The sequence below is a fragment of the Drosophila gunungcola genome (genome assembly GCF_025200985.1).
Source record: "Drosophila gunungcola strain Sukarami chromosome 2R unlocalized genomic scaffold, Dgunungcola_SK_2 000020F, whole genome shotgun sequence".
Classification (NCBI taxonomy): Eukaryota; Metazoa; Arthropoda; class Insecta; order Diptera; family Drosophilidae; genus Drosophila; species Drosophila gunungcola.
In genome coordinates, this window is record NW_026453174.1 from 501,972 (window position 1) to 514,788 (window position 12,817).

At 40.8% G+C, this 12,817-nt stretch overlaps 1 protein-coding gene across 12 annotated transcripts in view; it reads right to left on the reverse strand.

Moving 5' to 3' along the window:
* Positions 1-12,817, reverse strand: part of LOC128256438 (myocyte-specific enhancer factor 2) — a 47,414-nt gene that overhangs the window by 4,519 nt on the left and 30,078 nt on the right. For 6 of the 12 annotated variants that reach the window (XM_052986807.1, XM_052986810.1, XM_052986808.1 and 3 more), the window contains exons 4-6: positions 2,468-2,839; positions 1,327-1,530; positions 60-360 (exon numbers count right to left, since the gene is read on the reverse strand). In XM_052986807.1, the coding sequence (XP_052842767.1) occupies positions 60-360; positions 1,327-1,530; positions 2,468-2,521 (559 nt within the window). In that variant the 5' untranslated portion in view covers positions 2,522-2,839. Of the gene's footprint in view, positions 1-41; positions 361-1,326; positions 1,531-2,467; positions 2,840-12,817 lie in introns of all 12 variants that reach the window. The other 6 variants (XM_052986805.1, XM_052986809.1, XM_052986802.1 and 3 more) reach the window with 1 other exon arrangement.

Consider the following 12,817-nt stretch of genomic DNA (forward strand, 5'->3'; position numbering starts at 1 on the left):
ATAGAAATGTGTGTGCAGCCGGCGCGAGACACTGTACTAACTTATCAGGGACATCCCACCTGAATCCGTCTCCGAACTCGATGGACGTGGGCTGATGTTGGTGTGCGACATCTGGGGGCTGGCCTGCAGCAGGTTGTCGCCGTACGAGCCGGGCACCGGCACGGAAACGGGCAGCGTGTAGCTGCTGTTGGGCAGCTGACGCGGCGCTCCCGCTCCGCCGATGGCCATCTGGTTGCGCTGCATCATGTTCTGGAACTCCTCGTCGATCTTGTTGTACTTGGCCTCCGTGCGCGGCGTGAGTGTGTAGTCCGTTTCGGCTTCCGGTGAGTCCGGCGACATCACGCCGTTCTTGTTCTCTTTCTGCAAGTCGGAAGGGAAAATCAAGGGAAATATTCAGAAGCGTGCGACGAGTGACGTGTTAATTGGCCCAGGCTTTTCTTTCGTTCGGGCCACTTGACGCTTTGTTGTGCTAAATTATGTAAATGCAAATCTTGTCCTACGCTGCTGCTCCGCTGTTTCCTCGGCAGTATTAACATTACAAAACCATTTACCCGCGGACAGCGACAACGGCGACGACGCATTAGAAATGCAAAATACTTTGGCGACATTTCCCCCTCTCCGCCACACTTTTCTTCCCCTCCATTTGCTCTCAGCTAAATTCTGCACTCGCTGTTATTGTTATTGCTTTAATTCTTGCCAAAGGCTATGCAAGTTAACTTAAAGTTTATTTAATGCAGCAATTCCGGTAGTATGATTTTATTGAAGAGTGTCCAAAGATGTTTAAGTTAAGTATGCACAGTAACAAATTAAGTTTTCATGATTGCATACTTTTTCATTATTCAAGTAACTTTGAATAGGTTAAAAGCTCTTTTTATTGCAGCTTGGTGGGTTGTTAACAATTAAAAATAATACGATTATTTAGTAAAACTAAAACAAACAAAAAATATATAAAATACCTTTTAATACTTGTAGCCCATTTAATTCATAAGCAATTTTGTGAAATTTGATATCACCTTTTTTAGGAACAGCTTTTTCTAAAATTATTTCCAGGGCAGCTGAACCTCTGTTTAAATATTTAAATCAAGAAGTGAGTTGCAATTATAGTAAAATGGAAAAAGACTATTTTAAATAGGCGTATTTTTACAAACCCCAGGGTATTCCTAGCTTTGCTCTGGTATATGTCAAGTTCCCCATTGCTTTGCACCCTTCTACTACTGCATTTACTGCTGTGCTTTTCACGACTCACTTGAATTTGCATAATGACGCTCTTTCCCCGCTTTTCCAAGCTTTTCCCCGCTTTTGCACCCCATTTTCCTTCCAACTTACCTCGATGATGTTCTTGTTGGTGAGGGACTCGTGGGGCTCGTTGTACTCGGTGTACTTGAGCAGGACGCGATCCATGTCGGTGCTGGCATACTGGTACAGCTTGTTGCTCGACGAGAAGATGATGAGGGCGATCTCGCAGTCGCAGAGCACCGACAGCTCGTAGGCCTTCTTCATCACGCCGAACTTGCGCTTGTTGAAGGTCACCTGCGGAGAAAAGAGTACCGGAAACGGAAGTGCGTTCAATTACGGCCCGTGCTCAAATATTTATGCGGTTCGAAAATGTAATTAGAGGCATGGCCTTAGCCCAAGTGGCCTGGCCAAGTGGCCAAGTGGTAAAGTGGCAAAGTGGCCCAAGCCCTTGCTGGCTAGCTAGTTGGTAATGAATCGATTATGGCCGAGTCAAGGCCAAAGGGGCAGAACAATAAACAAGTTGTTACTGTTCCTTGTTCTTTTCACTGCCGGCGAATGACGCGTTTATGGCTTGGCCAAGACATCGCCTTAGCCACAGCCGAAAGTAAGTGGGAAAACCTTGCGATGACACGAAACACGACGCTTGCCAGTTAAAAAATTGGAATGGTAAGTGAAAATAGGATCCTTTCTTTGGGAAAAGGTTTGGGAAGTCCACTTTTGTAAGCTTTCTTAAGGATTTGTTGGTTTCTTTCTGTGAACAGGGAAATAAATTGGAAGTACTTTCATAAAATTACTTTATATTTTAAAATTCAAAATCAGTAATCAGTAAAACAAAATCAAAATTTCGAACTTGGCAATCACATAACCAATTATAGAAAATTCAGTAGAATGCAATATTTGCATTTGGTTTAGATTGCAGCCAATGCAAAACTTCACAATCGTGTCATTTAATCAAACATCAAATTAGCTTGTCTAATCCAATAAACTAATTTGGATTTGAACACCCAATGAAACAATTTAATGAGGAAATGCTATCTAGCTCCACTACGATTCGATTTCAATTAAATAGCCTTAAATCGATTCACCTCCAGTGCTTTATCACTGTCTTAATTAAGTTACATTGCCATGGCAAAGTGTTAGCTCCAGTTCGGCGCAAACAATTGTTGCTCACCGAATTACGGAATTGTTATTGTTATTTGCTGGGGACTGGCAAACATCTATTGACACTCACCTGCCGATTGCGTTCGTCGGTGATGCGTGATATTTGAATTTTTTTGCGACCCATGGCAACAGTTTTCCTATCCTCCTGCGATTGTAACTGAGATGACAATGTCCTTGACTGATGTTCCTGCTCGCTTGGTCGCTGATTTGCTGTTTGGATTTTCCGGCAGCTGATGGGGAAAACTCAGTTAGTCGCTGCCCTGCGGATTGCTGTGGCTCTTCCTGATGTGGCAGACGTGGGGCATATTTATATATATATATATTATCTATATATTATCCCTTTTTTTTTGTATAAGTGGACGGCTTGTCAAAACGGCAAATTCTCTTTTTGTGTATATCTATAGGTGTGTATATAATTTTATATAATTGTTTCCTCAGGTAACTGCAACGATATATGAAGAGAATAGAATAGATAAGTAATGGGTCGGATTTAGAGTATAGCTAGTGGAGAGTGGGGGAGTAATTAACCCATGGCTGACCATTTAACCCACATAGCTGGCTACTTCAAAGGGCTTTTCCAGCTGGACGGGACAGGATTTGCGATTTGCGGTTTGCGGTCAACTGGCTCCATTGTCATCGCTCCACTGGCGTTGAAAGTTCATTGCACCGCTAATAAAGAGCAAGTTGTGTCGCACATGTACTACATATCGCCCGCGATGACCTATTTCATGGGCTGGCTTCAGTTAATTGATGTCGCTGCCTCCGACTGACCCCACGCATGATTAGATTCGCGCTGTCCCTCCGCAAGAGACCCTCTAGGAGCCTAGATCCACTCGCTTTGATGTCCTGCCACCGCTCACTTAACACACACTCACACACTCTCACACTCACGCACTAAATCAATAAGGATGCTGCGAACAAGTTCACTAGCCAAACAGTTTTAAAGCGGAAACGGAAGCGGCACTCCAGATCGCATTTTTCCGATTGCCCAGGGCAACGGCAACACTCAAGAGCTCCGGCGGAAGCTGGGTCGCTCTGTCGCATTTCCCCGTTTTCCCTCGCTTTTCACCCGCTTTTCCTTCCCTCTGTGGCAGCGGCACGTGGCTAGCAAACGCGAGCCAGCAAAAACATCCGCACCTCTCCTTTGAGCCAGGCAATTCCATCACTGAGATAAAATGAAGTGTGTTTGAAAGCAACAGGAAATAGGTTTTTACCTTTTGGTTGAGCTTAAACTTTATTTACGATATGATATCTACTACTACTTATTTAAGAATATCTGTTTTGCACTACTTTTCTCACCAAATTCGATTCTATTGAAGGCATTTATAGTATATATTTGAATAAGGATCACGACATAAGTTCTTAAGTTTTTTACCACAAGTAAAACATTCTTCAAATTTGTAAGATTTATATTTCACAAAATGTATACAAATTAGTATATTTTTTTACAATTTATCTCCGCTATTTCAAACTTTAAAGTCTCCATAACTGTCTATAGCTAGGCACTATTGGGAATTGCAGTTAGAACTACCATTAAATTTAGATGAACGGCTCTAAAGTAAATACATTACTATCAAAAATAAGTAAAAATAATATTTTTATAATAACAAATTCTTTATCAAAAATAAGTTCAATAAGATTCACAATTTTTAAATTTAAATTTTTGTTTCAACGATTTTAGATACCCAATTTTTTCTCAGTGTTTAAGCAAAAGAAAACCGAGCAGGATAAATTTCAGTTGCTTTAGTCTTTTGGTCTTCCTTTTCGTCTTCGCCTGTTGTTTGTCCTTAGGCCAGGACTCGGGATAACAACAACAACAACAAGTGCCTTGGCAACGCTTTTCCTTTTTTTTTCCTCCCACCCCCCCGCACTTCCAATCCACTTTCCCCTCTCACTTTTCCTCGACTCACGCAGCGACCTACGCAATATGCTTCAGCTTTCAGCTGTGCCAGCGGGCAAAGGGGGTGCTGTTATAGTGGGTGGGCGGGCGAAATGGGTTGTGACAGGACGGTGGGAAGGGGGGTGGGGTCTTAGCCTTGACGAATATGTGTGACAGCCAAGCCAGCACACACATACTCTCATGCAACAGCGAGGACACACTCAACAAATTCGTTACATTTCTCCCGCTTTTCCCCATTTTTCCTTCCTTTGTATGATTATGCGTGAGTTTTGTATTCGGTGACTCGAACATTCATTATTGATATGGAAAAGAAACGAAATGAGAAATGAGAAATGGAAGCAGGAACCGGGCATAAGGAATGAATCGATAATGATATTGATGACGCTACCATTTGATTCGCTGGCAACCGAGTGAATAAAGCTGCTCGACTATGACTCTCCTTCAGGGATTTAATGGCATGACCATCGGCAAGTGTTGCTCCAAATGCGGATAGGAGATAGGGTATCAAGTATACGCAGTGGTTCCCCCATGCCCATATGCCCCCACCCCCAATCAATAATTATCCGTTTAGTAATCAATATTAGATTTTGGAAAATTCTATCCAGGCAGGCAGGACAAATTGAGGCCTTTGTTTGCTCGTGTTTGTGTTTGTATTTGTGTTTGGGCTAAGCACTTGGGCCATAATTAAGGGACACCTAATCCGCTTAGGATGTGCCACTCACCGTTTTTTTTTTTTTTTTTGATTGCCGCTTAGGGGATTATCCTGCGATTGAGCCCCATGCAGTAAATCATGTATAAGTCACTTCATCAGTTTACCGATAAGGTGCGGAAATTCAACTTTTACAACAAGTGCGTCAGTGCGGGAGATGAATAATTGAAGGCGCCAACAAAAGCAGCCAAGTTATCACACCGCAAGTGAGTCAATTAGCGGCCACATGCCACTTGCCAGTGTGTGAGTGGGTGTAGCTCTGCGACTGGCAACGTCATTGCAACAATTGCAAGATATGCAAGATGAGGGGGGGTGGGCAAACACGACAAGGCCATGTGGCAGACAGCAGCAGGATATCAAGTGCTCGAATTACGAATTTGTCCTGTTTTGTAGCATACTTATCAGAGTATGCTATTGAATTACATTCACGCTGCTTCGGAGACAACTAAAAAGCAGTTAGAACGACGGGTTTTAAAAGCCAAAAGAGCTTATATTCAGTGATAAAGCTGCACAACTTTTTTATTTTTATTATATCATTAATCTGAACAAAATAAAAGTTTTTTTTTAAGCAATCAACGTTTTTTATGCAGAAATCAGCTTTTACTACAGTTTGGCAGTCAGAGTAAAAATAAAACTAGGTTTTTTTAAAACTGAGCAAACTAAACAAAAACAAGTATAAAAAAATACAATTTATTTCACATAGTATTTTTCTAATGACTTTGTTCATGTAATATTTTTAGAGCAGTATTATCTGAACTTTGATATCTTTTGTATGCTTTCTAATACTAACTGAACTTAATGGTTCATCAAGTTCAATTTTACCTACCACTTAATTACCTACCCCCATCTGTCTTTAACAAAATTCCACTCTAAAATTATCGAAAATCTGCATTCTCATTGACCGGGAGAATCATTCGCCCACCCAGTATCTAATCTGGAAAGAATTTCAAGTTGCCAAAAACTCTGTACAAATCAAATGGTCACGTCTTTCGCGGCGAATACACAGGTAGGTATAGTAATGGGGCAGTGTTTGTTTAGTCAAGCGGCACTTCAAGTGGTGCAGGTGTTGGGCCCCAGCGAAAACAATCAAGAATGGCAGCACAGATATTTGACTAATTGCAGGGGGATTTCGAAAAGGGCTAATCACCGCCACCGAATGTGGTTGTAGAAAGACAAAGGATGTGCGGTGGAATATGTGGCCCGGGGGCCGAAAAGAACTTAACACGGTTTCCATTGCAACAATCAACCATTTGCGGTTGCAGTTGGCTGGGTTGAACTGGGCTGCTGCCTCGCATTTCACTGGGTCAACGGCAAAGGCAAAGGCAAATGGATGTGGATGTAGATGTGGATGTGGAAATGGAAATGGAAAGGCGGCACGGCACTTGAGCTAGCTGAGGAAGGAAGGAAGTGCCGAGTCAGGATGTGTGTCAAGACATTTGTCTTGTGGCCGGGCAATTAAAACGAAGCAAACTGCCGTCACACGTTTGCCAGAGATTCTCCATTTAATTGGCCCAAAGACAACCAGCGGCGACATCATTAGGCAAATGGCCAAGAACAAATCTTAAGAATGTGGCTGCTTTTGCACAGCCTCTCGGACTCGCACTCGGACTCGAAAATCCCTCTGCTTAGCAACTTAGCAACTTTGTGTTTTCCCTAATTGTTTGGGCCAACAAAGGCGGGGGGACGCATTATCGATTTGATTTAGTGAATCACGCTCTGCGGCTTGGCTTTTTCTCCGATGAGCAGGCATTTAAAAGGCGAAAACTTGTTGCGCCTGCCTTGATTGCGCTCAATTAGCATTTGTTGCGGGCAAATTTATGCAAATTTTAAACTTTTCCGTATTTTGGTGGAATGAACTCCGAACCGATTTCGAAACCAGTTTAGGGTCGCATCGAGCAGCGAGATGAGCCGATCTGAATGCAATCTCTCACCGTCCGCAGCTCACAGCCTCAATTAGAGCGACAGAGAACGCAGGCAGGCGAGACCTTTCATAAATTCCGTTTTTATGGCAGCTGCCCGGCCAAATTTCAAGTTTAAAAAACTCTTAATTTATCGCCTGCCATTAAATTAATACACATTTTTTGGGTTTGTATATTTGACTAACTTATGAATGTCTCTATTGCAATTTCTCTCAATTGAATAGTTCTCAGCTTTTGTGGAAAGTTTAAACTTCCTTGGTCGCGCGTCTCACTTTCACTTCTCATCCGGCCAAGATCTGTCAATGTCCCCGACTTTTGTTATCGTTGTTAATGTGCCGCAGTTAACGCATTCTTGCGACTCTGGTTATAAATCTTGACTTAATTAAAGACACGCGCGCGCTTTGAGACGCGATGAAAGCGCCTGAGAAACGCGTCGTTTGAGATTGCCACCGATGCGGAACTTTTTTAGTGGTCGAAGGCGGTCGGAAATTGAGTTTAGAACTGTAATTTACTCCACAAAGAAGTTGCGGGGTACTCATCAATACAATGTGAGCAATTAGAAGTTTAAAGAGTGCTAAAAATTGAAAAGCAGCCTTTGCTTTCAAGCACCTTTCTATTCCTAATTATATATTTTGTTATAATCTGCACTTCCTGAAAACTTTATTACTATTTTAAAAAAATAAACACTGTTTTTTGTCCATATAAATATTTGTTTTTTTTATAACGCTTTTAAAATGCACCTTTTAAATTTAACACCCACATTTCTGTTTTTACTATCTTGTTTTTCTAAACCTCCGAATATGTTTTATCAACTAATCCCAAACAATAAATTAGACACTTTTTATAAAGTGTATTTTTCAAATATTTAAAATATTTCTGGTAGTGATAGTGATTTATCATATAATCCAAGAATAATTCCACAATTTATCCATAATTTGTTAAAATTCCATACATAGATCGTGTTTATTTTAAATGGCAGAGGAAAACTATACTTGCGATAACATTCTTGCTTATAAAGTAAGTGAAATATCTGCACACTTCGATTTCCAATGTTTCTGCAAGCACAAGCACTTGGCTTTTGATATCTGGTGTGGCATTTTTCCTGCAGCCTGTTTATCAACAATTTCGATTGCAAAAACGCCAGCGAAAGAGAAGAAGTACACCGAAATCCAAGGTTTCTGTTTCTTTTTCTTTTTATTTTACTTTTTTGCCCGAAACACGCGTCTCGTGTTAAGGTAGTCGAACAAATTTGAGTTTTCGGGCCCCGAGTCACCTATAAGTACACCTAGTACTATGGTACCTCTATCTTATCGCCGCCACACACACTAATGCCAATCCAAGCGGCGTGTGGGAGAGAGAGCCAAACAAAAACAGAAAGAAATCATTATAATAATAATAATTATAATTGTTAGGGAGAGCGGCAATAACCATAATTATCACAGACACTCGAGAGCCCAAAAAACACGGCAAATGGCAAAAGGAACATTTATTTTTTAACAACTACTATACACCAATACTGGTGCCAATACCTTCGTGTTTCGTACGGTTTGTCTGTGAGCTCGTGTGATAAGAAAGACTCTCGCTCTCGATGGCAGATAGTGGCCGCAGCAAAAACACACGGCCAAATAAAGCAAATTTTGATTGCGAATTTTTTTTATCAAGCACCAAACAACAACAGCAACAATAACTCAACTATTTTTCGCTGAGAAATTTGCCAACAAATTATTTTGGCCTGATAAGATGTTAGTTGGGTTTTCCTTTATGGATTGAATTCTTTGTTTGACTTGGAGTTGTTTTTTTTTTTATGGGAATATAGAAATGGATAAATAATTAATTTTATTTTTTTGAGCTCATAAATATGATATGCAACATGAATAAATTTTAAAATTTAATGTTATATAATGGCAGTATTGTTTTTAGTATATCCGGAAATAAAGTTTTCTTTTTCCTATAATTAAATTGAAATCTCTGAATTAGAACATAACTTGGATTTGAGAACTTAGTTAATTACTTATTAATTAAATAAATAAGACAAATTGTGTTTTTAAGACAGCAAATACAGCTCTAATCCAAACCGAACTCTTTTTAAATAAATGCACTATAAATCGTCGTTTGAATTTCCCTACTGATTACTCATTCAAATCATAAAACGTGGCTTAAACGTGAGCACCCCCGAAAATAGTTCAAGATCTCAGAGGGTGGCGATCGTAAACGTGAACGTGATCGTAGGTGGGGTCCCATTATCTCAACACTGCAATGCCGAATGTCCTTATCTTGTATCGGCAATCGCCGTGGCTAAGTCCAAGGCAAATCTGTAGCGATTATCGCATTTGAATTGCTTTGTTTGCTGTTTGAACCCACTGTTTAACCACCACAATCCCACTTTTTTTTGTATTCGAGATCCTGCGTAGGTGTCAAAGTGCATTGCACGCATGTCCAGCTGGCTGATAGCAGCACTTTTAATTCCGCCCGCCTCGTTTCTCTTTTTGCATTTGCTATTGCTGGCTGAAACAAAGTGCAGACAATTATCAGCAAATTCGCCAATCTGCCAGCAGCCAGCCAGTCAATCAGTCAGATAGTCAGTTAGTCATTTAGTCAGTTTGCCAATTGGTCCGGCCATAAAAACTACATGCAAAAGAACTTGATAGCAGGGAAAATGGATTTGAACTTCGCTGGAGGAGTGCGGTTCTCGCGGGCCCTCAATATTGATACGAAAATCGCTTATCAGCCGCGGGCAATATATAGTATTTGTATGTGCGTGTCGCCTGTCGCCTGTCCGTATATGTCAGCTACTTTCAGCATTAAATCGCGGGGCAAAGAAATTGAAACATCGAACGATATCAATTGAAAGGGAGTGAGTGAGGCACAAGTCGAAAACCCAAAACGGCCGATATCTTCTTTTCTGCGGAATCCAAACGTTTGGCCAGCGATGACGTCAGTATGCCGATGGTTATTATTTGCTTACCGACATGCCGGCTGCCAGTGTGTTTGTAATTGTAAATTATAGATAATCAAATTGCCCTATCGGCCGCCTATCAAAGGAGTGGCTTACGGCCCCGCCATGATCTCTAAATAATTACTAAGCCTTCGGGAGTAACGATACGTGTATGAATAAACGAAAACCTCAGCACAAAAAATTATATTGGTATCTTTGCATTTTGATGATTACACTTCTATACTTTTTAAGTTTTCTAAAGAAAATTTACACATACATTTATGTTTCGTTGACAGCACAATTCTGAGTAATACAAAAAAAACCCACAGTAAAATAATGAAACATGCAAATTTACCATCTACCAGCTTGAAAATTTAACATTTAACAAATTTTTTTAATTAAATTATTTTAAAAATTCAATAAGGTTATGAGACATGAAAATTTTACATTAACCATCTTAGAAATTTAACATTTAAAAAATTTTTAAAAATAAATATTTCAAAAATTTCTTGTACTTCACAAGGTTTTATTAATATTTTCAAGCTGTTAAATTTTTACTCTTAGCAATTGTGAAGCTCAAAAATGTTCACAATATTTCTGAAAACTCTTAGCAAATCACTTTCACATTCCTTTACAGTTGATAAGAACTTACATGAATCGCTTTTCAGCAAAGTTTCCGTTTCCTCGAAAAAATGTTCTCAAAAACACGCTGATCAATAGAAACCGACTAGTTTTGAACTTTGCTGGGATGGGATGCCAGCTGCCAGGTCGCTCGAAAGGTGTTTGCACAAATGTTTCCGCGCACACACACGAAAAATCGTTTCAATTGAGATGCAAATTATTGAATTATTGTTTGAATTCGGGCTTTGTTTACGCCGCTCGTTCGATAAACATCGAGGCGAAATGCAAGTCAGTGATATGTTTGCTGTTGTGTTTGTCGTGTGCCTTAGCTTTCGTAAATATAAACAAAGTCCGGTGAGGCGGGCGCGAGTGGGAGTGGGAGGGGGTTTTCACAACGGCGGGCGCAGCAAATAAAAGTTAAAAATAAAAACTTATAATTGTCCGACGGCTGTTGTTATTTTTATTATTGTTGCTCATTTATTTTTGGAAATAGACGTTGAATTTGTTTATATGGAGTAAAAATAAATTATTGCGCGTAGAGCGAGAGCAGCGGGCCAGCATAATTTCTCGCGGCGTTCGATTGAGGATCTCTATCTATTGTGAATCGCAAGCGGAATCGGTACGGATCGGCTCGGAATGAAAATATCGAACTCGCAAACGGATCTGATTTGAATATCTGCCAGTGGCAGTGCCTGTGCCTGTGCCTTTGCCAGAGCCGAAATTCCGAAAACCGAAAAACTGAAGAAGCGGCGCTGCGGACGCGTACAAACGTACTGACGGATACGCCGCTGTTGACGTCGTTACGCCAAGTACGCACACACAGATACGCCCGCGCACACAGTTGCAGATACAGGCTCTCTCTCAGTCCCACTCGCACACACACACACACACTCACTCGCATTGAGGATTTTCATTTCGTGGTGAACTCACAACTCACTCACACTTGCCCACCTTCTAACGGTGCCTTTTGTTTTTGCCTTTTTGTGTAACAGAATATCGCACACACACAGGAGAAGGGAAAAAAAGAGAGAGCGGGAGAAAGAGAGATGGAGTGCGCAGGCGCTGACTTTGAGTTTTCACTCACAACGAAAGCAAGAGTCAGAGAGAGGGGGAGTGAGTGAGTGAGTGAGTGCGTGCGGGAGTCAACCGAGAACATATGGTTTTTGTTTGTGCCCCAGCCAGACACAGAGACACACACACACACACACACCCTCACACTTGATCAATCAGCAACAGTTACAGTTATTTCACTCGCAGAGCTTGCCGTCCCGCTCTAGCACCCCCTCATAAATGTTAATTATCCTCCACATGCCCACCCCCTTCACTATCCCCCTGCTTAAACATCGCTTTGGTTTCCTTTTTTCCTTGTATCCGTATCTCTCTGCCTCCCAGGACCTCCTCCACCCCCACTCCCCCTTTGTTTTTTATTTGTGTGTATTTTACTTATTTGTCCTTGCCACTGGATCCTCTCTATAAACACCCACCAACCATTAGTTCTCCCCCTCAACGCAGCTCAATAAAAACTTTGTTGACCTGCGTTTGGCAGCACAAAAAAGAAGCAAATAAGAATGCCAAGAGATACTCACTACTCATTACCCTGTTACAAAATTTGTTGCTTATTTACATGGGTTGCCATGCCCTTTATAAAAATGTATAATTTGTGTTAAATACCTTAAAAATGGTAAGATTGTTAGATAATATTTGCAACAAAGTACTTTTGCAAAATATTATTTCTCTGGCTTTACAACTCACTAACTGATCTGTTTAATCTGATCAAGAACACAAAAGTTCTTTCTTCTTCATGGTATGTTTGCACAAATACAACACACCTTTATACTATTCGATTAATGGGTATATTAAATACACAAAGCACAAACATTTTGAGCTAGTAGGAGCGGAAAAGAATAAAAGCCAGGGGATCCTGGGATCCTAGGGCGGGTGGCAACCAACCATTCATTGTTTCTGCTCGATTGATGATTGCCTATTCAGACAGAGGTAAAGTAGTTACATGCCAGAAGTTTGGGGCTTAATTTGTGAGTGCGACTCCCGGCCAAGTGGGATTGGGATCCAAGCCCTCTGTGACCCAGAACCCGTCTATTGTTCCGTTAAGCGGTATATTATTTACGTTAAACACGCTCGTTTATGCAGGTTACGCAGGATAACTGATAACAAACTAAGAATACAGGAACCCCCACTTGAAATCAATAGAGTTCAGTAGAGAATAAAATTCGATTTTTTTTAGGGATTGGGAAAGCTTTGATTTGTTTATCCTACTTTGTATTAAGAACAAATATAACCTTTAAGTCATTTTAAAATTTAAAAAAAATTATACAAAC